This window comes from Colias philodice, chromosome 19 (genome assembly GCF_061535455.1).
Source record: "Colias philodice isolate Cphi_HAF_F1 chromosome 19, ilColPhil1 Martin Lab GWU primary, whole genome shotgun sequence".
Classification (NCBI taxonomy): Eukaryota; Metazoa; Arthropoda; class Insecta; order Lepidoptera; family Pieridae; genus Colias; species Colias philodice.
The window spans coordinates 7,951,071-7,979,061 of NC_143104.1; the positions used below are offsets into that span (position 1 = coordinate 7,951,071).

The 27,991-nt window shown below is 32.5% G+C and overlaps 2 protein-coding genes and 1 long non-coding RNA gene across 3 annotated transcripts in view; 2 read left to right on the forward strand and 1 right to left on the reverse strand.

Moving 5' to 3' along the window:
- Positions 1-27,991, forward strand: part of LOC149480043 (uncharacterized) — a 241,345-nt gene that overhangs the window by 192,381 nt on the left and 20,973 nt on the right. The gene's annotated exons all lie outside the window — the stretch shown is intronic.
- On the forward strand, positions 14,573-18,746 carry LOC149480046 (acyl-CoA Delta(11) desaturase-like). Its single transcript, XM_089707714.1, has 5 exons — positions 14,573-14,762; positions 16,471-16,601; positions 17,197-17,402; positions 17,745-17,930; positions 18,152-18,746. The coding sequence occupies exons 1-5, from the start codon at positions 14,573-14,575 to the stop codon at positions 18,411-18,413; spliced, it is 975 nt and encodes a 324-aa protein (XP_089563840.1). The 3' UTR covers positions 18,414-18,746.
- Positions 21,423-27,894, reverse strand: Mfap1 (Microfibril-associated protein 1). Its single transcript, XM_089707335.1, has 9 exons — positions 27,604-27,894; positions 27,292-27,479; positions 26,952-27,166; positions 26,429-26,541; positions 25,947-26,128; positions 24,681-24,805; positions 24,054-24,197; positions 22,496-22,592; positions 21,423-22,210 (listed from the first exon to the last, which is right to left on the reverse strand). The coding sequence occupies exons 1-9, from the start codon at positions 27,674-27,676 to the stop codon at positions 22,025-22,027; spliced, it is 1,323 nt and encodes a 440-aa protein (XP_089563461.1). The 5' UTR covers positions 27,677-27,894; the 3' UTR covers positions 21,423-22,024.

The following is a 27,991-nucleotide window of genomic DNA, read 5'->3' on the forward strand; positions in this document are numbered from 1 at the left end:
GTTTTCGTTACACGTTTCGTTCGGGAATTTTCAGTAAAATGCCTCCTTTTGGTTAATGAATCGTGAAGCCAACTTAGTGACCAAAGGTCGTTTGTTTTGAAGGACCATTTCATTGTCGATGGAGTGAACCATCAATTCAGCTTAACGGGTCTGCAGCTGACGTGTATGTTGTTTATGGGTAAAAACCGTTACAATAAACCGACTTCGAGGTACTGGCGAAAGCAGTGCCTGTGTTTTGGAAATATTTATAGCTTGATTAAGGATTGATGTTTGTATTTAATCGGATCGGTGTTTTATGTTTGTTTGAAAATAGTGTAGTTTTAGATTTTCTTCGGTACAGTACAAATGTCCTCGATTGATATTTCCAACCAATTGTACACATGCGTATGCAAATGTTTCATATTATGTATTTAAAAACGCAAAAAGATAATTATTCATCATCTCATTGCTTTAACTTTTGATGTATCAAATAATAATAATTATTTGTCTTAATTTAAAATAACATTAAATTTTCTTTAAAGATGTGATTTTTAGAAAATACTTTTTGATTTTAATTAATTAATTTTATAAGACCCTTTATTGCAATCTTAGAATAGAACAATACTTAATGTTGCCGAATAAATAATAAGCTGCGACGTGCCCAAAAAGAATTCTTTGAAATGGGGAATTGGAATCTAAACAGTCTGTTTTTAATTTATCAATAACGAAAAAGCTACAAACGATGCCTTTAATCAACATTTTAATTTATCTTCCAACGTTTTTATTATTAGAGAAATAAAAGGTTTAAATTCGTATTGTTTATTGAAATAGAAAGACGAAGAAGGTGAGCGACCTTATAATTGAAAGCTTGAAATACTTTGATGGTAAGAATATGGAATCATATACATATATGGGCGGATGGCCATAATCATCAGAATCACCCATATCTTCAGTAAATTATACTGTTGGTGGAAACAAATGAATCATCAATGTTACAACAAATGTTATGTAATCGCACAAATCTATGCGCTAGTAATTAGGGAATCACTTGATCAATCGCTTTTAATTAGTTTCGATACAACAATGCACAAGATTACTCGGAACAATAGCGATTCGTCGCAAACGTGGTGCTTTAGCCGTTCTTCGTTTGTAACCAAGCAACGTCTGCAGCCGACCATCGACGCGACGCTCCGCCAGATCGACAGTTGTCAAATCTCGTTCCGATGTAATTCTCATCAGCCAGTAATACTTCTACCAGCCAGTAATACTCCTACACATATATACTAACGTTTGTGCTTAAAGTTTACTCACTTAATTTTACAACAATAATTGTCGGTTAGGTTCAATTTAAAATAAAATTCGCATAAAATGCGAGGAAAAGGAACCAAATGATTTTATTTTTATCCCCTAAACTTTTACTTTCTCGATATTTCTGTTTACATCATCCTTATTTGCCAAATAGTTCATATATTGGAAGCCTTGGAAGTAGTAATTGCGTTACCTTCTGTGATCTGTGGCGTTAAATTATATTAAGTCAACTACGAGTAATATTGAATTTGTTCATACTCGTAGAATTGTGGAACAAGATGTGTTATGATAAATTATGTTCACTTCGCTCCGAATTGTTTGAGCGAAAACTTTCTCTTTCTATCCATGTGAATTTATGGTTTTACATCGAAGACTTACAAATAAAAAAATCTTATCCTAATGTTATTTTTATACATCCTTTTAAAAAATAGTTTTAGCTTAGATTTTATATATTGGAAAACTGGTAAGTATATAGTCCAGACTGCAGCAACTTACATACATAAAAATAATTAGGTATGTTAAGAACTCTCGATAAAAAGAATAAAAAAATCTCAACGCTCAATATTTTATGAATTCGACTTAATTTTAGAAGAGTGAATTGATCTTCAAACGTTTACTTCCAATAAGATTGCGGACTAATGACATAATTAATCTTCATCGTGGACTCTTGGATACACATAGGGAACCTTAAGCCAGGTTTCTGAACCCCTTCGGTTCATTCATCAACGTCAAGCAACTAAACAAATAACAGCGTGATGTATTGCTCAAACTCGTGTGTGACTCACCAATATTTACAAGTTTTTGTTTATTAGTTCAGATTGATGTATTGCGAACTAAAAAATTAATCAATTTTCCGGGATTGTTGTGTGTGATTACACATTAGTATAGGTTATTTTATGTTATAGGTTATCTTATATATAAAAATGAATCGCAAAATGTGTTGGTAAGCGCATAACTCGAGAACGGCTGAACCGATTTCGATAATTCTTTTTTTATTATATTCCTTGAAGTACGAGGATGGTTTTTATGTAGAGAAAACGTAAATATGTACCACGGGCGAAGCCGGGGCGGACCGCTAGTAGGTTATAAAAGAATTGTTTAATATGACTATAGCCTGAAATAACAAAATATTATTTAGGTACCTACTCTCCTATGACTCTATGTTGTAGGTAGATAGGTATACTTTATGAATATTATGAAGTTATTTTTACAAATCAATTTTAAACTTTCCATTTTAGATTGAAACCAGACCTAGAGAACGACGTTTTCATCTTTTCTTCTATTCATATAAAATTTTATCAACCATCTAAAAGATAAACAGTTTATCGATATTTAGTAGGCGTACAAAGGTACCTACATAAATAATAGTTTTTATTTATTTATAGTGACATTTGGGAACAAAAACTTAAGCAACCAATTACATAATAAAATACACAATCCAAGACATCTCACATCACAAGAAACAAATACAAAATGTTGTGAATAAACAATATCTAAATAATTCAGAAAAAACGAATAGAATTTGAGCGTATGTGAAGAATCTCTTCAAATCACTCCGAATGTGTACCTATTTCTGTGCGAACAATTTTGTTAAAGGGCTCTCATAATGACGTGAAGGAATCTCATACGACAATTTATTAAAGAAAACCCGATTTGTATTTCCAGTCACGTCTCTGTCTAGAAATCTCTAATTCAATATTGATAAAATAATGTCACTGTTGAATAAATACTGTGAGTCAATTGAGAGGATACTCGAGTTGTTTGAATATTTCATGACTGTGCGACTTACGTCTGAGCTTAGCTTGAATCTTTTGTTTTTGTAACAAATTAATATGATTTCTGATCATTGTTAACCTTAGAGCATTTAACCATGCTCGAAGTTGTTAACGGTACAATGCAAATGTTTTTCTTATTAAATTATGTTTCATATAAAAATTATAGACACTATGATGGTTTTTAGCATTTACAATTCATAATATTATGATGTATAATATAATATGACTAGATTTTCGCCCAGGGCTTAGCCCACGTTTTCAAAGGAAAACCCGCATAGTTCCCGTTCCTGTAGGACCGGGATAAACAGTAGCCTATTCTGGTTATTCAGATACATATCAAATTTCATTGTAATCGGTTTAGTAGCATTTGCGTGAAAGAATAACAAACATCCATCTATAGCACGTGTTTTATGGCCTTTGACAAAATAAATTATTCTTTCATTCTTTCTTTCTTTCATCCATCCTGGTTCCATCCATCCATCCCCACAAACTTTCGCATTTATAATATTATTACGATTATTCCGTAAAAGCATTAAATTGGTGTTGCCTTCCTAATATATTTCCACTCAAATGGCGAAGAATATGATGGCAATTCTGCATAGACGTGCGATAAAATTCCTTCCTTGTATAATGCAAACGGTATTGTATACGATACGATCCATCTTTCCGTATTTTTAGAGCATACCTACTTTTTGCTTTATTACCTAGGTAACAAAATATAGCACAGGAATCAAATTATATTATAACTATTAAAATATATATAAAAGCTATTAAAATATATATTAAAATATATATAAATATATTTCCATCAGAAAAGGTGTAGAATTTTTATTAAAAAAGCCTCTATAAGTAGACATAGAGAAAACAACAAAATTTGATGATAGAGCTGCAATATTTGACTATACCACATTATTTAAAATAAATATTTCGACCAGTATTCGTGAACGTTCGTCCGCAAAAATCCTTTAAAATGTGCTTGCAAAATAAATAATTACTCATTACTTTGGAAATGCATTTCATTATTTAATTATTCATTAATCAACGCTCCGCAATTGGATTGCAAAAATACAAATTAAAGCTTCTTTAAAACACAAATTTGGTTTCGATGAAATTCCAACATACAATAATACCTACATAAATAAGTAAAACCAGATTTTCGCAAAATAAATATTAAAAAAATATTATAAAAGGTGAGAGCCCGCAAATGAATGTCGTTATCAAAATATGAAGATAATAATCTCTTCTTATGCGGAGTTTTTCTTGAAATATTTAAGACGCTTTTAATCAACATTACCGCAGAATTCTTTTACGCGAAATCTTAGAAAGCTTAACAAGATATATTACTTCAACTTTTTAGTTGAGGTTCAGGATTCTGTATAATTTATCTTAAGATTTCCTTTAAATACTTTGCTTAATTAACCATCCACTGTAAGAACTAGCTTGTACTAGATATTTTATTTAAAATATGTTTACATTCATTATTATTTTATTAATTTTATTTGAAAAACGCTCCACTGCTTCCAGAGACTACGTGCATATGATATGAACATTATTTTCTTCTTCTTGCTACGCTTCTTATTAATTTAACAAAATCTAAATAAGTATTACCTCACTTCGTTATTCAACAGATTATGAGGTAAAATTTCTTCAAATTCTTTAAAGTAGGTAAAATATTAATATCGACACAGAAATGTGAAACGCTATTGATGAAGGAAAATTGCCTCAGGGTAAAAAGCTGAGGAATAAAAATGCAGCGAAAAAGTTCCAGCACATCGTTTATTAAAATTACTTGAATCCAACAGCAGACAAACCGCTGCTAAACTCTTATATTACCTTTTTTAAAATAACATGAATCTTGTAACTGTTTTAAGCTAGAAACTATTGTATACAGATTCCAGGATTTAAAACCTCGTATAATATACTTGGATTCATTTCGTCTAATCAATCGCTAATAACGCTTTTAATAAAATTCTACTTGATAAAGTGACGGTTGAAAAGAACAGCGTTTTGTAGTAACATATTATAATTAAGTATGGTTAAAAATATTCCGTATATTAATTAGTAGAAAGATAGTAGAAATACGTGTAAAAAGAAAAATACGTGTACAGTAATAAATCAGGTATAATATATGAAGCAAAATTTTTATTTAACTAACTCGTGTTAAAAGATTTAATAAAATTCTTAGAAAATTACTTTTGCGGCTCGCCAACCCGCCAACCTTTAAATAGTCATTTAAATTAAACAATTCCCATAATATATTCCGCAAACGTTTTAATGCAGTCAATTAATGTCTGTTAAACAATATGAACTCTATAGAATATGAATAATTAATATACAATGAATCTATTGTAAAATATTAATGCTTAATAATATGCATTCGACATGCTTTTAATTAATTGGGCAAACAATTATGCAGTGATAATTGAAAATAGTTATTCCGAAACACACACGGCCAGATAATTTATTTACCATTTGATTTATCTAAAAGGTTATTGATAAACAAACATCATTTATTAATATTTGATATCAATTTACGGTATAATGTGCATACAGGAGAATTTGATAATATCACATTAATTAATTAATTTTCATTTATAAAATGTTAGTCTTTTGAAACACGATATTATGAGTATTATATGAAGAAACAATTTATCACAAAATGAGAAGAGTTTAGTAGTTCTAAATTTAAACTTATATGTATAAAAAATGTACTAGTTCAGAGAGCCTACTACAGTATTAAGGAATATATGGACGACAAAAACACATGGAGGGTTGTCGCGTAAAAAACACAGGACAGTTCTTTGGCATATTACGATAATATGTATATGAGGTTTCATATGTATTTTGTAAAATTAAATTGTAAAAGTAAAGTGCTTCTAGAAGAAGTCTAATTGAATAAATAAATGTTTGAGTTTGAGTTTGAATGAATTCCGGATTATTCGAAAGCGATCACAGATTAAAAACCGATTCATACTACAATAAAATTTTTGCAGTATAAAGTAGGTTATTTACTTTAATAATGAAGTAAAACACTTCCTTTATTAACAGCGGAATTTATTAAAAGCGGTTACTCTTCTGAATAAAATCTCGCCTAACCGCTTAAACAATTAGTGAAGCCAGAATTTTTAATCATCTCATTATGACTAAAAGCATTTGGGGATTATGAAATGGAATTATAAGATTAGACGTTATAAATTATTATAAACTTTACTAATTTGTTAGCTTATTTATTTTCCAGTTTAATTTCGTTTTGAAGCATCCTGAATGTCCAAATTAACAACTCGTGTAAGGTATAAAAAAAATTAGGCATTTTCAGTTAATGCCACCTTAATTTTGCTTGTTTTATTGTGACGGTGACGGTGCCTAAGAAGCTTCACTAATTGCGTGAGGTTACATATTCAATGAGTCTTTTTAAATCATGTGATAGTCAACTATTATAATCCAACGATGTAAGTTTTGCAGGATGTAAACGTAAAGTCAGATTGAAATAATTTCTCGTAAATGTTTATAAAATGTTTTATTATGTGAAGAAGAAGAAGAATTGTTATAATCCCAACGGAATAATAATAAAATAAATCTTTATTTCACCTTTTGGATATACAATATTGGTTATGAGGCTCTGGCTCTCTTGCTAGGCATAGCCTGTGTTAAGAAAGACAGTCCCTTCCCTTAATACATTGTGGTCTTGATAAAGGTAAAAATAAAAAGAAAATTTATACAAAGGCAAAAATAAAAATAAAAGGGGGATATCATTGTAATGGCATAAAGCTACGTAAAAATTAATAAATGCCATTTTTAGACGCCTCCAAGACGTTTCTAATTTAATGGTGACGCCATTACAAGTTTGTCTCTTGAGAATAACTGTCAGTGTCATAGGAATCATCATTCGCCGAGCCGAGTATAATCAAGAAATTTTAATCAATACATATTCAATATATGTAATGCAATTGCAGTTACTATATAGGTCACTATTACTCAAGCAGCCAAACATCATACGGTGTAAGCCGGCCCCCAGTAGTAAGATTATGACGTCACTCGTCAGGTTGATCGCTCGTAAGTCCCTTGTGGTGATCTAACATCGAAATCAAATTAGCCGATTCCCTTTGACAGACTCGAAGTTTGTTTAATCCATCAACGCGTCTCAGAAATTTCTAACTACGCTTAAACAAAGGAATGGAAATGCGTTTATCTGTCTCTTTATTTATTCATTATAATCATATAGTCTGTTGTTTATTCAATAGGCTTTGTTATTATGTAAATGGTTTGTAGTTGGCTTAACTCATGAGATAAATACAGAGAATCAACTCATCATTGATTCTCTGTATTGTAACTACTATGTAAAAAATTTATTTCCCAATTTATTTTGATCATTGTTCTAATAGAATCTAGCTAAAAAAAATTAAATTAATTAATTTTATAATCATATTTATCAAATTATAATTTACTTACTAACCTGTAAGTTAGGTACAACAATCTTTAAAATCGACACTTAGAATATCTTATTCCATGACACAAAGTTCCACTTAGGTAAAATTGGGAACGGGAGTTGATTAAATTTTAAATTTATTACAAAATAGTGACCTAAAATATATTTCACATAGAATTTTTATCGAAAAACTAGCTGTGCCGCGCGGTTTCACCCGCATTGCTCCGCTCCTGTTGGTCCCTAAGATGATATATAGGTAACCTTTCTCGATAAATGGGCTATCTAACAACGTAATAATTTTTCAAATCGGACTAGTAGTTCCGGAGATTAGCGCGTTCAAACAAACAAACAAACTCTTTAGCTTAAAATATAAGTATAGATTATAATATTTATTAAGAAATATCGAGTAAATTGTTCAAGGATTATTCTGTGAAACTTATAAGTGCGTATGGTACATGAAAATAAAATCATTAAAATGGAACATCTGGTTTCTTGAAGTTGATTTTTAACTAACCTTTTTTAAAAAGGATGAGGAAGGAAGATGAGCCTATAAATCCTGTCTTCTGACTCAAATAAATTTGCCCTTAGGGAAAGCTACTTCTCTGAACTACATTTTAACGTTATAAAAAACAAATTCTTAACTAATATAATATTTTTGTTGTAGCAAATGTGGTATAAGAAACAGAACTGCGTAAAGCCTGATAAGGTTTTCTCTGTTCAGCGTTAGAACTGAACCATAAGCTGCTGATTTTGCGGAGCAGTGCTTAAGGTATGGAATAGATAGTGTGCGATATATATGAAATATGTGCTATACGAAAACTATTTTTTTGCATGAACAGTATAAAATTGTGAGAAGTTTGAAATTTTGTTTCAGCTCTAGTAGCAAAGTTAATTTGTATGACGAGAATATAATTTACATTCTACTTCTTCGATCTATATGAAATAAATAAATTGCAAATAAATAAAAAATGTATAGCCAAAATAGCGCATCAAAACATGTATACTTTGAAACGTTAATATCTTTAAATTATTTGATACTCTTATCTTGCCAGAGAGTAGAGATAGCTTAAAATTTCCTCACTCTTGCAAACATAGCTTTAATTCGAATCCCCTTATTAACAAGGATATACCTTTGTCAAACCCGAACCTAACTAATCCGCGAATACCGTTTTTGCTCCGTGGTTTTTGTGTCAATTGCAGGTAAAATTTTCTTTGAACTAGTGAGCCCAAACGTCGTTCGTGCGGAAATTTCCTCTCTTATCATGTAATATTTTGAGTCCCTGAGGTAGTCTGTGTTTGCGAAAATTTTGCTACACCACTCCTTTTAATTTTATTACACCTAGGGATCGGCTAGACGGATTATATTTATTTTTATACGTTACGATAAAACCGTTTCAAGCATCATTTATTAATTGTAGTTCAATATATTAGGGTTTTAAACTTTAATTTTAATCTTTCCTTATACTTATCACTACATAGTATAAAACAAAGTCGCTTTCTCTGTCCCTATGTCCCTTTGTACGCTTAAATCTTTGAAACTACGCAACTGATTTTGATGTGTTTTTTTTTTAAATAATGGCTAATTTTCGAAGCGATTTTAACCAATACAGCATTAATCCTTAACCAATTAAATACCTTGAATACATTGTTCATTTAATATAGATCTATATGGCCCATTACACCGTATGATTTATGTGAATATTTTTGAAGATATTACAGATTTAAAAATTGCGGGACGTAGCGTTTGCGGCGATACCGGCCGGCCGCCGCGGCCGGGGCCGCGCCATTGCACCCATGCGAAGCATGGACGGGACGCTAGTATTGATATAATTGGAAACATAAAACTACATTTTTATTATCTCAGGGAAAGCACAATTTAATTCTTCGCAATAAACAGTTCATATGCAAAAAAAAAACTAAAATTAGTATTTCAATATGAAAAATTATAGACTGAATGAAAATAACAATTGTGTAATTAATACAGAAATCAGGAAAAGGTTCCTATTCGGAAAAATTTCATCTTCAAAAGGAAATTAAATATAAAGCAAAGTTTACTCCTCAAAAGTCGAGTCTACATACTCGGTATAAATGTCACCGTTACATGACTCCATTAAAGCCAGTATAAAAGGAAGGTTGAGTGTTTTGGGGAACGACAAGCGAATGTGAACATCGATGTGTCTGTGATTACCGCAATAAAAGCCATTACGGGAGCAATGACCAATAATACAGAGCGCCTCAACATTTCCACGATGTTATGGGTGAAAAATAAGGTGAAAATTTTATCGATATCATCGACACCAAACCTCACTGGTAAATTTAAATTGATTAATCCTTTATTTAATTCATTGGGTTATATTTTGTTCAAACGTTATGCACGAAGTAAAGTAAAATGTTCAGTTACATTTGATAGGTAAACATACATAAATAAATGAATTATATGTGTCCAACAAACGTTTCCTCGTTCAGTAAAAAAATAATCACCAGCGTATCTATCAAAACATTTTATAGACCGGCTACTTTTTACTCGAAATATCGCTTTCACAATAAATCCAATAATCGTTTAAACACCAAAGGTTTACGGTGGCTGAAATATGAAATTGGGGAATAGCGGCGAACGGCTTAATTCGAATCACAGCGGACTAAAGGTGATCAGAGCCACGTTTGAGTTCGAAAACATGGCTTTACCCGATTACGATACCCGAAGCGTGCATTTCCAAGGTTTTGATAGCGTGCCACATCTCGCTGAATTGAAAAATCTCACAAAGCTTTGTACATTTGCAATTTCCCGTTCTAAGTGCAGTGAATCGTACAAAATTGGACTCACTAATGTTCCTTACAATTAGTTCAACTTGTAAAACAAATCGTGTTAACTTTGCTTGGCCACGCTTTTGATGCCCAGTAACCCGGGCATCGACAAAGTTAGAAGCGAGGCTTATTTTGGTGATTCATAGATTCACCTGAACAGTTTTAGTACCTGTTCACTACATAAGGCATTCTTAGTAAGATATTTCGGTCATTACGATAAAATTACCGTACAGTAATTAGTTTCCAACTCTTATCCTTTGTCTACTATAGTTTACCCTGGAGTGAGCTTGACCTAAATGTGCTCACAAATTGCCCGCTTACCTTCCCGTCTAATAATGGCAATAAAAACTATCCCATCTCCATTTTCAGGATTATTTTCCTCGTCTCGTTCATTTACATACCTCCACACTTCTATGTACTAAACTGTTGCATATGCATGACCTTATGCAAACTTCTGGTGCCATTTATTGGGTGAAAATGTTTCAAACGTATCCAACTGCCTTTGTGACTGTTGTCTGTTGATGAATAAAGGATTTCGTAGATTTTAAAGCCGTGCCCGAATTTACATTTGAATGTGTAACTGAAATTTTAATCTATTACCCGACTGTCAAAGCTAGTGTTTGAAAAATGGATTTGCAAACAAAAGTTGTAACGAATTTTTTGTCGAATTTAAATATTTTTGATATTGTTTGGATATTATATTTGGTGTGTTTTAACTGCGTTTTATAAATTTATAAAACAACGATCATTTTAACGTGCGTCAAAATAATATTCGAGCGACTAGAAAATTTATCGTTCGCGTTGGAACATTTATCAGCCAAAAACTTATTTCGGCTTAATCAAGTAAAGAACATTGGATAAGTACAAAAGCTACTTCCCGCAAGTCTCCTGTGTAAAGCGCAATCTAGAAGAGATGTAGTGTATACGTAAGTCGTTAAATTAAAACGCTCTTAGCACAGCTTTTAAAACAAAATTTATTACCTTTGTTTAAATAAAACTTGTCATTATGCGATTTCAGTCATAAATAAACATTAAAATCATAAATATATGCAAACAACGAGAATAAATTATTAAAATTAAAGTCATTTATGATAGAGATGTTGCTGTTCATGCAAAATTTATTGGAAAAATGTTTATCGAATTAACTTAAAATTTAAAAATTAAATCATTTTGTATATAACCTAGGTAGTAATCATTTAAAATTCTGTCCTTTAACTGAACTATGTTCTTATTTTTGTCTATGGCCTTCCCGATCCCAACCGAACTATTCTTAGTTGTTATTTGAAAATGTTCAACATCTTGTACTGTTATCACATACCCTTACAACAAATAGATAAACAAATAAGAAATACAGATGTTACCGTAATCTGCAAGTCCTGACAGAGTGCATGCGGCATGCAGTCGTATCCCACTATTTATCTCGCCGATACCCTGACCACGCGCGTTTATTTTACATTACAGCCACAGTAAAGCTTTCGGATTATTTATTCGGATTGGCTATTTTTGGGAATTTTTCACCGCTATTTTCCATGCGCAAATATCCCTTTGGCGTTCTGTTAGCGAATTGGGAATTCATGACTAAATAAATATATTTAACCGGTCATGTGCTTTCCAAGCATTAGTTTACGACAAAATAACCTTTAGTACCTGTCTCAAATTATTAAACTTATATTTTTATCGTCAGTGGCTTGGTACTTAAATTTCCTTCATACAAGTTTATTTCTTCTATTTTTAAAACATGAAATATATAGGTAAACCTACCTAAATAATACATTTTTTCAAGTGTAATAAAATAAAATAATAATAACAAATTATACTGAACCTTATCCTGTAACAGCAAATTCAATCAAGATACAAAGTGTCAGTAAGAAGCATTTATAGCTTCATTTATTGGCGTCGTAATATTTTATCACATAACAGTATCACTCAGTGTATAGCTTGAACGTATCCTTGTGGTATTGAGATCTTGTAATTATTTTAATACAAAATATAAACATGTCACAAAGTTACATTTATTATACATCATTAATTTTCTACTTGAAGAAAAACACGATGTAAGATAATAATATTTTCCCCTATGCTTACTTACTTAACAACAAGTAACTTAGATTCCGAGTTACTTTTGTTGTATTTGATAAAAATCAATGCGCACACATACATTCACATAATTTAAATAACAACAAAAGCTTATAATGTAAATAGGCCAATTTCAACATTTATTTTTATATGTCAGTAAACTATGTAGTGTGTGTGGTGATTTAAGTATATGAATAAAAGAATAATATGGTTTAAAGTTTTTTTTACTGGGTACAACGCAAATATAAGTGGTAAATTTCATGCTTTTAAAAGCAATCAACTTTTATCAAATAAATGTAAGTTTTTCGAAATATTAATATACAGGGTGTCCCATTGTTGGTATACTAAGCTCAAAGGAGGTTATAGTTTTACATACGCTGAGTACGTAAAAAATACTTAAACAGCATAATTACGTCAAAAATTTTTTGCTAAATTTTTCCTGAAAATTCATGTTTTCTTCTCTAGCTTCACGCAGCCGGCATATACCGCTTCTCTAATGTGAGCATTTTGTCTATGAAAACGTAATCTTTAACGATACCTCACGTGCTGGTGGCAAAGTTGGGCGGGTTGCTTGTTAGGGGTGTACACATAGAGTTTTAAGAATTCATCTATTTGAAAAAAAACTTCGTCTGGAATTTTTTAACTATTTTTTACGTGATCAGTGTATGCAAAACTATAAGTCCCTTCGCGCTTAGTATACCGATACTGGGACACCCTGTATAAATAATTAGACTGCATACAAGAATTTAAAATATTATTGCATTCTAGCACGTTCATGAGTACTTAAAATTTAATTCAAACGCTCATATGTGCGCATACATTACCTACGAATCCCATACAATTGAGCTAGGTTAATCAATGGACTTATATTTCAATTGTCGCTCTGAAATGAAGCATTGTAGTGAACAACTAATTCAAATTAAAATAGGCTTTTAATATTAAGTTATGATAAAAAAATTTAAAATGAAAATCCGTTTAGTTTATCTTTATGGTTACTACCATAAAGACAAAAGCCATAAATACCTTAATAAATTAAGAAATTCAATTCGAAAATGATTTCGTATTATTATTTATAGCCTAAGATAAAGTGAAATTTATAACTGACAATATCGATTTATAAAGGAAACTGGAAGCGAAATTCGATTAGCGTGACTAATTGAAACCTCTATTGTCTCCAATGAAATCAATAACTATAAATTATTCAAACGCAATAAAAGGAATTTGACCGTCTGAATTTCAGGTAATATAATCACCGATTGAATTATTATATCATTCGTATAAAAACATGAAGTTAATTGGTGTCATAAATTGTCCGAAATATGACTAATCAATTTAAGTATTTGGGTTGATTCCTGGTACAAAGGTAGAAGGAGAGTCATACCTGTGTTTTAAGATAGAATATAAAGTCAACGTTACGAAATATATTTGCGGTACTCACAGACGTTACATAAACACTTAATTTCGTCTGCTCACTATTTAGAATAAATTATTATAATTTATTTTGCCTCGTAAAAGGCTATTTGCCTTCTATCTCGTTTTTTAACTAAGTAAGTTTACATTTGAAAACTTTTTTCATCAGACTAAATAAAAATATAGCGAAACATACCGTCCTGAAATATGCACAGATAGATGGTTTTTTGTTTCATTGAACAGAAGTTTTTGTGTAACACTTAAATTGTATTTATATAGGTATTAATAAATTAATAGTTCATTTACCGGAGCTGAATAACAATCAATTACTGACCTATGCGTATAAATAAAATGTTAATTTGTGTTAACTAATTACAAATTTTCCTACGACGGTTCCCGATAGTACATACTTACATTTTCTATCATACAAAATTGCATCAAACCTTGGATTCATATTATTTATCTTAATATTCGACTACTTTGCCAAGAGACCGCTTTTCGTCATTTATGCAACATAATTTTAAAGATGCACGTGCATGATGCATCTTAATATTTTTTAATTAGATTTGTTAGAATTTTTGTTAGTTAAACATTTTTGTCTGTTTAGTTCTTAGTGACTCTTTCCAATTTTAAATTTAACTCTATAAGCAAAATCAAACGTTTCCAAACGATCCCTAATACTACTTATTCTATGCAATTAGGGCCTATGCATATCACTGATCTAAATTAACATTACAACATCCCGATGCTTTAAATTATCTAGTCACTTAACTATAGTCGCATTATCATTAAAATGACGGAGAAAGAACAGAGAAGACAAGTGCTTTCTTTGAGTGAAACGTTGCGTGGTTTTGAGAAAAGTTTGGGGTTTAAGAACGATATAAAATGGATCAGTGCTATAGCCATTACTCTGTACCATGTAGCTGCGGTGTACTGGAGTTATCATTACGCGTTTCCCGCGAAATGGCAGACGATTCTGTTTGGTAAAGTTTATTTTTGTTATTAGGTACTTATATTATAAGCATGTCAGTTTAAAAATTCTGGTATGGAATACAAATTATTATACGTATAATTTTAATGTAAACATTAATAATAAGAAGTCGCTTTGTAGCATTAATAATATTAAGATCAAACTGAAAAAATTATTAGTACAGTCGAATTTCTGCCTAGTGTGCTCTACATTTCACATATTTTTCTTACAAACGCAAAATAATTTATGAACCGTTTAAAATCTAAAATTTCAGGCCATATAGGTAAAGTCTGAATTATTACTGAAGCTTTCAGGTTGTGTTTAGTCGATCAATAAAACATGAGGGCTCTGGGTAACGTCAGCCGTGTTGTTTTAGCGGGAGTCGGGACAGTTAATAAATATGCAATCTTACAATTTATGGCCTAACTCTGCGGCTTTTAATATTAATTATCCACCTTTCCTTCTTTAATTTCTTATCCCAGCGAATCAGGTGGTAAATAATTATTTTTCTGTATTTCGACGATTCAAAGCGCTTCTTAAATTAAAGCTGAATAAATAAATGTTTGAGTTCTGATCTAACTCATGCTCAGTCCAACGCTAACTGAAAGTTAATCTACCCTACTTCAGATTGTCTATGACTTAGAATAAAAGTACTCATAATTTCAACTGAAAAAAAAAGGAGAGATTTAAAACTTGCTAGATTCAATATTTTAAGAATTCTACGACGTTATTCCCCTTAAAAGATTGTAAGCTTATTTTTTTTATAGGCATATTAAAATAAACCAGAGTCCGAAATTATATTGCATAATGAATGAGAATATTCTAGGCCCGATAAATATATAGCTAAAATGTTTATAGAAATAACAATTTTCGCCTAACGCTTCGGTAATATTGAATGTTTGTTTATTATCACAGGCGCTATTGGCGGCAATAGACCTCAACCGCTATCAGAATACTCAATATGAAGGGATTATTCATATATTCCGTACATTTTATCGCGGCTTTTAGTATTCGCTGAAACATTACCGTGCTAAGTTTCATATAAATGATGCTTTTAATCGGGTGTTTATTGAATCTAAAAAAATGTTATTTTTAGTTTGTCGGGTTTGTTTCCAAATGGGTTGTGAATTTTAAGAAAAGCTCTTTTAATTATATAGTGCAATCTTCCCTTGTACAGCCGTATTCTTCGTTTTTCTGTTTATCTAGGTATTTAAATTTTCAACGAAACAAACGAAATATAAGAATGAGTGTCAATAATAAATAATAAATGTTTGTTGTTAAGCACCTACTTAGCAACCAATGTAATGCCCTTAATAAAGCCGTTCCGGGAACTGATTTTATATCGCAAATATCTTGGAGAGCAAATAATTCGAAACAAGGACTTTATCTCAGAAATAATTCGTATAAATGTCGGACAACCAGATAGTTATTTATTCATTAGCCTTGCCAAATATTATGCCGTTTATTCTGAGAAACGAATTGATGTCATATCCTATGCTACTTAACAGTATAAATTTGCTATTTATGAAACTAGTCCTTCATAAATTTTATTTTTTCTTTGTTCTTATACAAAAACTATTATGTTTTTCTGTAATTTGAGACGTAGAAGTACGTAAATTGCTTCGAGACAAAAAAATAGATATGTAAACTTTTGTAAGCAGCATACCTACATATTATTACCTGTTCTAGAAACTGAATTAATATGAGATTTTGTTTCACAGCTGTTTTAATGTACACGATAAGCGGCTTTGGAATAACAGGAGGAGCACATCGGTTGTGGACGCACAGAGCATTTAAAGCCACCTTGCCTTTGAAATTGTTCTTTTTGGCGGCTTTTGCCAGCGCTGGACAGGTATGCTATTACCTACATTAGATACCTATATTTATTTTATTTCATGAAAAGATTTTGATTGATAAAAAACCCATAGGTATATGAAAAGATGCTTCTAAACCCTATAAATTAATTATATTACATTTTTTTATTCTCTAGACGTTACTGCTTTATAAATCTTACTTGAAGGTTTATAATACTTCTTCTTAGAACTTCAGTAGCCTAATTGACTTGTTAAAAAATAATTAATAATTATTACAGGGGCGGCCCTGTAGTAATTTATTTTCAACATATTCAGTATAGAATATGATTAAATTTTCCAATTTTATTTTAAAGAAGGTCAAATTATGCATTCAAAATTTAATGAGCGTTATGAAATTGGTCGGTGCCGGCGCAACAGCTGTGCTTACAATTTAATTAAATAAGAAATAAATCAACGTGATATTTTTGTGAGCATCTGTCCCTGTGACGTTATTACATACAAAATTCGCATCAAAGGTCTACCGAAGCCTTTATTAAATTTGCTTTTACGCCTAAAATGTTAAACCGACCTAAATGTTTTGAGGAAACTTTATCGTAAGTAAATTTTTAATCAGCTGATTGTTTTTTTTTTTAGAATTCTTTAGAGCAATGGGTTAGGGATCACAGAGTGCATCACAAATACAGTGACACGGATGCAGACCCTCACAATGCTAATCGGGGCTTATTCTTTTCTCACATTGGTTGGTTGATGCTGAAGAAAAATGACCAAGTGCTCATCCGTGGTAAACAACTTGATATGACCGATATTACTGGCGACCCGTTGCTCCGGTTTTATAATAAGTGAGTAAATTGTTTACAAACGTAGATATGCTTTCTATATCACTTTACAGAGCTATCTTTTATTTTATCCATGAATAATGTATAAATTATTTATTCATTAATTTTCTCAGAAACCTAAATATTACTTTAGTGGAAAAGTGTCTATATTCAAACGGTGGATCAACTAGATTAAACTAGTTCTAAAATAGAATTAATCCTAATCGACAAATTGAGTTAGACACACGCCAAAGGAAAACTATTCAGACTTGCTGTTCAACAATCATTAAGCACTTCAAATACCACGAAGTCTGTAAATATTCAAATTCTATTAGCCTATAAAATTAATTCATGTAAATATTTCAGATACTTCATCTATTTCAAGCTCCTGTTTTGTTATATCTTACCTACAACACTGACCATATACTTATGGGGAGAAAACTGGCGATGTGCGGTAGCGTGGCAATGTTTCATTCGATTTCTAGGCATGTTTCATAGCGAGCTTACCGTCAATAGCTTAGCACATGCCTACGGTTACAAACCATATAACAAGTAAGTATCTTAAAATCGGAATCCCTTATATTCATATTTAAAAATATATTTTAACCTTTATTTAACAAATGAGTGAATAGGGTATCAAAACTCAAAAGTCAAGGTCTAAGTAACAGACCCGTACCTAATATATTTCCAGAATTCTATCCCGATTGTTTATGTTAGTCTAGGCTCCACTGTATCTTATTCTTGGTAATCTTTTAATATCTTTTTATTTCTAGGAACATTGTACCAAGAGAGAATCGATTCGTGGCTCTTGTAACGCTGGGTGAAGGCTGGCACAACTACCATCACGTGTTCCCGTTCGACTACAAAGCAGCTGAACACTTCGATCTTTTCAATTTCGGGACATATTTTATACGCCTTTTTAATAAAATTGGGTGGGCGTATGACCTGCGTGAAGCGACACCTGAAATGATTAATAGCACAGCAAAGAGATTAGGTGACGGCACACCCGTACATTTTCCACTTGATGATTATTGATTTCATTTATTTTAAGCATAATAAGTTACAGTTTAATTATATAATGTTAATACATTTTAGAATGTTTCCGTTGAATGATAGTATAGATAAATCACCTGTCCATCACCTTGTACTAGGTTAATTGGAACAATTTGTTGTTATGTCTGATGGTTAGGTATATTGTATTCTTTTACTTGTGATACCTAAAAGATAGTTTAAATTGTAAGAATTAAAACGGAAGAAATAATATTAACTATATGTTTTATTAATTATCTACACTAAAGTTAATGAATGTGATCTGCAGTTATAATAAGAGTTTACGATAATAAAGAAAGTATAAAAATCAGGGTGTAGTTTTATTTCCACGTTCTAAAAATATTCGCACAGTAGAGCATGAAATAATATTTTTGGCACTAAAAAGCATAATTTCACACGTGAGATCGTAACTCAGGTATGTAAATAACAGAAAATTATGCAGATATAAATCGCTGACGTGGCTAATTTAAAATCTAGTTACGGCTTGCATTTATATGGGCTGCGCTAGTGGAAGTGAGATAAAGCTGTATTTCGTTTGTGTAATGTGAACTTTGGAATGGTTTTTAAAAGTAGTGATAACGGCACTAGGTACCTATAGATACAGTAAAAAGTGATATGAAAGGTAATTTTTTGTCGTGATAAATTGAACTTAGAGAAAAGCTTTTTTGGGACTGTGTCCTGTGATATCTGCAAGTAAAATAAAATTATCTTACATTGGAAAATTTATTACATAAAATTCTCGTATCACATTCATGTTTCCATACCACTCGGAAATAGGTTGGCCGATTTTAATGAAATTTTTACATATTCCATAGAGCGGAGAATAGGTTTCAAATAAAGGTTTAAAAAAGTTTAGGCAAAGGACCGTAAGATGAAAAAATATAAGTAACTATTTAATCAAAATGTATGCAAAGCCTAATATTGTATGAACGGTATGAATCATTTTTATTGAAATACATTCACTAAGCTTTGTATAAAAAAGAGGCTAAATATTATTTCAGTAACATTTTAATCTGACACTATTTATGTTGACGTTTATCAAAATATGTTTTGAGAGTTTTACGTACCAACATTTTTATTTTTAGTATTTTCTTTATTTTTACACAATTTATTTTTTTAATAAAATCAGAAAATAGTATTTGCAAGTCAAATGCCACTAGATTACACAAATCCATATGTACTTAAATTTTTAATCGAAAACTTCAATAAAGAAAATGAACGCCGAATTGCGTGGTTTAACAAAAATAAAGAGAGAATTCTTAACGCGGCCGTTTTCACTGACAAATGTAAGAATCATCGAACAGAAGATGTTTCAAGAGCTGGTCTTGAACCGTGCATGTCTTCTTTGGCCCTTCATAACATAAACAGCATGAGCAATCGTCGACGAAAACCTATCAGAGACGGTATCATAAACACATCCCTAAAGTATAACCCTAGAGCTAAAACTAAGATGAGCGAAAGGGTACACTTCATGGCTGAAACAGAAATACCGAACTCGTTTATGAAACCAATTGAGAACGACGTGACTAAAATACTGTATGAAGCCCAACCAGATGGAGGTCGTCTACAATATCTTAAACAAAGAGCAAGAAAAACACCAGACGAGCGATATTATTTCTGTGAAACTAGTAATAACACATGTGGGTGGAAAGTAAAGGAAAGTCTATTGGATTATTCTCACTCAAATAGGCGTTGTTATTATTACCAAGACGATTCCTTCAGTCGTTCGGGACCACACCCTGATCCTCCTCATTACGTTGAACCACTTATGTCAGCTAATTTTAAATGTACTTCTTAGAGAAAGTGCGAAACCAGAAATTAGCTGTGCATGTTTGAAATCGATTTCTATGTGTAAACATAATCGCAATAAAGTGCATTTGTTGACTAAGGCAATAATTTACGTAATTTCATTTTATTTAGATTAACCTAAAGTCACACCAAATCGGTCAGTTTTTAGAGCGTTCGGGATACTAGAGAAGTTGGCTTCCTAATCTTCAAATATCGATCATAAAGTACTTCAATGCCACTTTAAACTTTATAGTCAATCCAGCTTACCGCGACTTGATCGTCTGGTAAAGCAACTAATTTACATTTTTATGTTCACTGCATTTATTCCTCAGAGAAGTTAATCATTCTTTGATCCTTTTTATTTTATAGCTAAGAAAATTAAGGAAGAATGCTAACTGTGACCCGAGTTATTGCACGCCTCATAAGCGAAGCGTTGAGGTGGGTACTACTGTCACTTCGCGCAAAACATCTGATTTTTCAAACTTAAAATGTCTTTATGTATCATACATTGCACTTGTAAGATAATACATACACACACATATTAAGAAAAAACACTATTTTTAACATTCATGATATTTTTGATGTCATTTTTGTTATTTAAACTAGTTAAAAAACAGTTTAAAAAAGTTCTGTCTTGGACGTCCGTGTGTCTGTATGTGCGGAGGATTTTCTTGTTAACACGATAGCGACCGAAATACTTTACTAATCGAGTCTTTTTTTTTCTCTTACGCTTGAGTATGCTCAGGAATAGAACCCTTTCATTTTTCAGGGTCTGATTCGATGTGGTTTAATTGTTATTAAATAAACAAAAATAATAATTAATAAATAATTATTAAAAAAAATTATGAGGCGTGCACTTTTGGATTTTCCAAACTATTTTAATTTTTGTAAGATTTAAATCACTAATCAATCTTAAGAGATCGCAGGCTTATGAGAAATTATACTTAAAATTGCGCCGTTTTTCAAACAGCGTCGTGAGCTTACGAACGCTCGGCATTTTATATTTTGTTATGCATAATATGCAGAGAATTGAGAATCAGCAAATTTTGGTTTGGCTATGAGAGTGGTCGTATTATTTTTAACTACACAGACTCCAATAAATTTTACAATAATAAATGTAATAGGAAGCTACAAAACTGATAGCGCGATAATATTAATCAAAAACAGCACTTATTTAACTTCATTGGAGTGAAATAAAACAAAAAATAAATCTTCAATATTTTATTTTTTAAAGTGAACACATTTTACAGAACATTTACATACCAAACTAAGTTGTAATTTTGAACATTTTCTTACTCCTATAGCATGCTTTTTGACCGCCTTCCTCGGTATGACCGCCTCCTCGGTACAGTGGTTGACGTGTGAGCGTAACACCCAGGGGTCCTGGGTTCGATTCCCGGTGGAGACAAAGAAAAAAAAATGTCTCTGTCTGGTAGGACACAGAAGGCTGATCACCTACTTGTCCCTAAAGAAAATCGATCAGTGAAACAGATGTATAATGCATCTGCCCCTTACCCCTCTAGGGGACATGGGACTTCACTATAGCATACTTTTAAGTGTTTTGATACAATTGTGTTAATATTTTGTACAGATGTTTAATTTTTTTATTTATAAAAACACATATTACCACATATAATAATATGTAGGTTCAAAAATTACACGTTCACTGTTATTTCCTTGCTGACTTCATTGTTAACATTCTTCTGCGTTTTATTTTATCCTCCTTACAAATTTCCCTATATTATCAGTTTGTATACAGGATGTTCCTTTTCCACAACTCTTCTTTTCTTATTATAATTATTTTCTTATTATACAGCATGTTTCCTTTTCGCGGATGGTTTTTCGAACACCTGTTTCATGCCCCCTCTAAAGTTAGATAATCGCGCGGCTGAACTTTCATTGTTCCACGCGGAATCGAACTCCGTTGTATCTTGATCTACTAAGTGCGTGTATTTCGTACGACCGGAACGACCGAATTTCTTTACTTGCATCACCTGAATAAGAAAATTGGTATTATTTATTGTTTTAACAAATTTGTTTTATAATAAATCTCAGTGATAGTTTTAGTATAATTTATGTTTTAATTAGTAATTAAAGTCATGCTTTATTGGATTTTATATTAAATACCATTTTGCGTCAAGCAAATTGTCGCTTTACTTTTACTCATTCATCTGTTGGAAAATGAATTGAATTTTTTTTTCTTGCTTACGTAAAATAGGAAACAACGTAGCTTTTATGTTTATCATACATACATAAGTCATATTATTTTATAGTCTTACCTTTGGCAAAACAGTCTTATCAAAGTGATCGTCCAATGTCGCTCCAGAGAAATCTTGTTTGAATACGTCTTCCTCTTTGTCCAAATAAAATGCACCTCTGGAATTATAAAAAAAATGTTAATATCAATATCACATGGTATATTGGCCCGGTTTGGCCACTTATTGATACTGCAGCGAAACTTTATTTGATCATTTTTGACACTTACACATTACATATTCGTCATTTTAACTGACAGATTAGCCAAGTTGAATATATTTAGAAGCTTCTGCATACATATCGTGATAAAAAAGTAAAAGTAATTACACAAAATGCTTAGACAAAGACCTTGGTTATGTTTTAAATTTAAATATATAAATGAAAAAATCTTAATAGGTTATTATAGACCGGGAGATATTGACACAAAATTTCGAGTCATTTGTAACAGGATGGCGGTTCTACAGGGGTCTTAGTACGCAATGACAAAAAGAAAAACCGGCCAAGTGCGAGTCGGGCTCGCGCACAAAGGGTTCCGTAGCAGCAAATATAATAAATTACAGTTAAATCAACCTATCTCAAAAACTATAAGAGATACTTTGATCAAACCAAAAATCGTTGAAAGAGTTAATTAGCATGCATCACCTCTATTTTTTTTAGAATTTTATACCCCGTAGTTATAAAAATAGAGGGGGGGGGACATACTTTTTACGACTTTGAGAGCTGATATCTCAAAAACCGTTCACTTTAAGAAAAATGTTTTTTAGAAAACTTTATATCATTTTAAAAGACCTTTCCATTGATACCCCACACGGGTATGTACATCGAAAAAAAAAATTTCATCCCTCAGTTACATGTATGGGGGGCCCCACCCCCAATTCTTTTTTTTACTATTTAGTGTCATATTTTTGTAGCGGTTCATACAACACATATTCCCATCAAATTTCATCACTGTAGTACTTATAGTTTCCGAGTAAATCGGCTGTGACAGACGGACAGACGGACAGACGGACAGACGGACATGACGAAACTATAAGGGTTCCGTTTTTGCCATTTTGGCTACGGAACCCTAAAAATGATGGTGTGAACGCTGGTACCGGCGGCTTAGTCGCGTGGGCGTTAGTCGAACTCGTCGGAAAAATAGCGAAAGTCAAACGATTTGTAACACAAAAATTTTAGAATTTACCGATAGACCATAAAAAAGAAGTAGGCGGTAGTGTCATGCCATACTTTTCCGGTGTGACTTACAGCCCGCCATACCGACGCGAATGTGTTGATTTAAAAAAAAACAATTCAACCATTTGTACCAGGCTAATTTTTGCACAGGTAACCATCGTCGTGCAGCCATTTACGAAAATCGCCATGCCATACTTTTCGGACGATTCTAAATGGTCGCCATACCGCCGAAAATCTGCAATTTTTTTTTGAAATTTTGTGTCAATATCTCCCGATCGATATAAAGCGAAAAAGTGTGAAAATTACGAGTAATTTCGTGTTTTTTTTTTCGAGTCATGAGAGTTTGTAGCCACTCTTTGTCCACGCTACTATATCACTTGTACACAACACTATGACTAACAAACTGACCTGTGGTAGTACTTCTGCAGGAACTTGTACTTGCCCTTGACCGGCTTGTTGGTGACCAGCTTCGGGTTGAGCCGCTGCTCCACGCGCCGCTCGTCGTCCGTCATGTTGCGGAGACGCTCCGTTTGGAGCCACTCCTTCTCTACGCTGCAATTAAATGTATTATTAAATAAATATAGAAGGGAGAGAGAGAAAATAGAGGCAAAATAAGATAGGGAACGAAAATTCACAAAATAGAACAATTAAATTAAACTACACGTCCAATTTTTGTGTCGTATGAACTAGTAAAAAGAGGGAGAGAGAGTAACATTACAGAGAGAAAATAGGGACAAAATAAGATAGGAAGAGAATTCAACGGACATTCAGAGTAAATAAGACTACTAGTCTAATTGTGGTGAAAATAAGTCTTATCTCGAATATTTGTTTTGAAGTAGATATTTAATGACAATAAAAATATTAAATTCAGAAATTAAAAATTTATTCGCAAATTTAAATAAATAAAAATCGGAAAAGCTGGAAGAAATGGAATATTGAATAAGGTACAATTAAATATCACAGTTAGAAATATCTGTCATCCCTGTTCTTGCAAAATAGTGAAGCCAATAGATAAAAAATAAAATCACAACTCACGCTTCCCGCTCCTCCTTGTCCCGTTTGATCCTCTTCATCTCGCGCAGCTTCCACGCCTCGTACTCGAGCTCGTCGTTCTCGTCGTCCGTGCACACGTCGTTTATGTTTGCTTCTTTTTGTTCCGCCTTTAGACATATACAAGGAATTCATTATTTAATAGAGAATAATAGAGAATAATTATAAAGGCAAAAGTTTGTATGGATGTATGGATGTTTGTTACTCTTTCACGTAAAAACTACTGAACCGATTACAATGAAATTTAGGACACATATAGAGGGTAACTCGGATTAACACATAGGATAGGTTTTATCCCGGAAATCCCACGGGAACGGGAACTATGCGGGTTTTCCTTTGAAAACGCGGGCGAAGCCGCGGGCGGAAATCTAGTAGAGAATAATATGCTTGAGTTACTAATAGTAAGCGAAAAGCTCATTGAACAAAAATTATGGGTGCTTTTCCACCAATCATGTTTACTGATGCACCTAATCAAGGATGTACTGGTTGGTGGAAACGAACTAAGATACGTTTTTTATGTAGAAGGAGGATTGTTATGGATGTGAGCTATGGATGCGTGCTACGGATGCGTGCTACGGATGCGTGATACGGATGCGTGCTATGGATGCGTGGTATGAATGCATGCTATGTATGCGTGCAATGGATAGGTTCGAAATAAACAAATTTAAGATTTGTTTACTGAGACGTTTCTTCCTTAAGGGTGCACTCACACACATCAGTCACCGTCACGGCACGTCACCGGACAGGATTAAAAAAAAATATGTATCAATAGTTCTAGTATGACTCTGTTCCCACACGACAGTCGCCGGCACGAAATCTATCAGTGACGTCACCGGTCAGGCACGTCAAATAATCTTTCCATACATGTATCATACTTTTATCCCCACTCACCCGGTGCCGTCACGTCTCAGTTCAGTCAGCGTCGTGCTACCGTCAATAATTGCTACATGTTCTCTAGCGTGACACACGTCTAATCACTGACTAACCTGATGTATGTGTTCAATGATTCAGTCAAACCGGCGACGTGACTGACGGACAACATGACGGTGACTGGTGTTTGTGGATACGTACACAAACCGTCACCGATCAGTCATCGGTGACTTGACGGTGACTGATGTGTGTGAGTGCACCCTAAATATTTCAAATAATGATTTTTTTTTTCAACCTCCTCTAAACCTGCAATCTGCCTTATAAAGTTATTATAAGAGATTAATCTGGTGGTTGAAAAAATTAAATAATGATTAAATGTACCTGAGTATTCCTCTGTTCAGCTCGTATAGTTTCCTCAACAAGTTTCAACGCTTCCCGTCTTCTCTCCTCCTTCTCCCTTCTAGCTTCCACTTCTTCCTTTTTCTGCTGTTTCACTTTCCTTTCCCGTTCTGCTACTGTCATCCGTTCTGATGCTCGCACAAATACTGGCTTCACTCTTGGACCTGAGATTAAAATAATTTCGTAATATTTATAATACTAAATTACGAATCTTCGTAAATGAACTTTTACATTGATTTAATTTTATTGCAAAATGTTTGGGTAGTTTTTCTAAAATTTCTCAATTTTAGAAAAACTACTAATCAACAAATACGATTTTTAAAAGGCATGTTTTTCCGGGAGCTGTACCAAATATTTAAATAAAATTAGATTTCGTTACACATTAAAGGAATAAAAAAGTACCCCCAATGTCATTACATTTATCAACAAATTATTAATTAAAGACAATATGACAGAAATCTTACCAGTTTCCTCTTCACTGTCAGTATAATCCGTGTCAGATGAACCACTCTCTTCCTTATCACCATCCAGCATTTCTTCCTCGTCATCGCGCCCTAAAACTTCTTTTTCTGCCTCCCTAGAATAAATGTATAAGGTGACGCGTCTGTCCTGTTGCCTACTCTTGCATATTGATAATTGATATTCATTAATATCACAAATATCGACTAAGATTTCATAATTTTTTGTAGCATTTACCTACTATTTCTTGTACATATGCTTTTAATCTTAATAGAGCAAAATCTATGGTTTTATTAAGAACTAGCAAGTTTTATTTTAATGAATTTTGTAAATTTACAATGTTTATGTACATTTTCTTTATAAACTCTAACATTTTGTAAGACTGGTAGAAAACTTTAAACATGATTTCTTAATAAAGATGATGATGATGACTTCAAGACAGTTTAGTGAATGATGCCGCAATCAGGGAAAACTGACATATGAACATAATATAATAAAGTATAATTTTATAAAACCAATTACACATACCTTGCAGCCAATTTAGCTTTAACAGCCTGTCTGCGTCGCTCAATCTCTTCTTCATCCAGTTCGTCCTCACTCTCTGAACTGTGTCGCGCCTCATCTTCACTAGATTCTGGTTCAGGCTCATCAGGCTCCGCATCAATGATCTCCGGTTTGTGCTCCGAGCGGCGCGGCGGCGACTGCACCGCCATACGCAGACGGCGTAACCGAGGATCATCAACCTGTAATTGTAAAATTATATGGTTAGGAAATATGTTTAATGTGCAAAAAGCTCTTTGATAGCAAGATTGAAAAGTAATTATACTGATACAGTCTTCAATGACTTGTTCTGTTTGTAATAACTTACTTCTTGCTCTGAATCACTGTGGTCATCTTTTCCAATAACAGGTGCAATAACATGCCTTCTCTCTGGTCTTTGTTGTTCTATAAAGTCTTCAGCGTCTGATTCTTCAGATGACGATACTCCTTGAGCATAGTCTGGCTTTTTTCCCGATATATATCTTTGTACTTTCACCTTTTGCATAGATATTTCACCTGAAAGTTTGATTGAAATATACATAGAATTTATTTAAAGAGTACACAAAAATAAGTGTAGTTATAGAACCATACATACCGTAAGTAATTGCATTAATTACAACATAAAAATATATTTTGTTACCTTTTTCATTTCGAACAGGAACAGCACCAGCAGTACTTTGAATACCAATCGGTTGGGCAGGTAGCACATTCATGGTTACGATTTAATGACATACAATACTATGTGTATGAGTCTTATTAATAACAAACAAATATTTATATTTACAATTATTTTTTAAACGAGGCAAGTAACATTTTATTTAAAACCAATACAAATATGTATTATATGAAAAATTTTAAGAATTCAAGTAGATTTTCATGAGAAATCGTACATATCCATCGTTTACAAATTACAAATGACCACAGAAAATGACTTTGAAGTTTGACACCTAACTGCTAAGTGCTAACATAAATCATAATGATGGAGAACACAGGTCACAGATGCAGAAATAGGACAAAATATATTCTAC

Coding starts and splice junctions, on each gene's coding strand:
- LOC149480046 (XM_089707714.1), top strand. CDS start 14,573: ATGACGGAGAAAGAACAGAGAAGACAAGTGCTTTCTTTGAGTGAAACG. Junction 16,602..17,196: donor CTTTTGCCAGCGCTGGACAG/GTATGCTATTAC, acceptor TTTTTTTTTTAG/AATTCTTTAGAGCAATGGGT. Junction 17,403..17,744: donor TTGCTCCGGTTTTATAATAA/GTGAGTAAATTG, acceptor TAAATATTTCAG/ATACTTCATCTATTTCAAGC.
- Mfap1 (XM_089707335.1), bottom strand. CDS start 27,676: ATGAATGTGCTACCTGCCCAACCGATTGGTATTCAAAGTACTGCTGGT. Junction 22,593..24,053: donor CTGCAGAAGTACTACCACAG/GTCAGTTTGTTA, acceptor TTATAATTCCAG/AGGTGCATTTTATTTGGACA. Junction 22,211..22,495: donor ATAAGACTGTTTTGCCAAAG/GTAAGACTATAA, acceptor TTTCTTATTCAG/GTGATGCAAGTAAAGAAATT.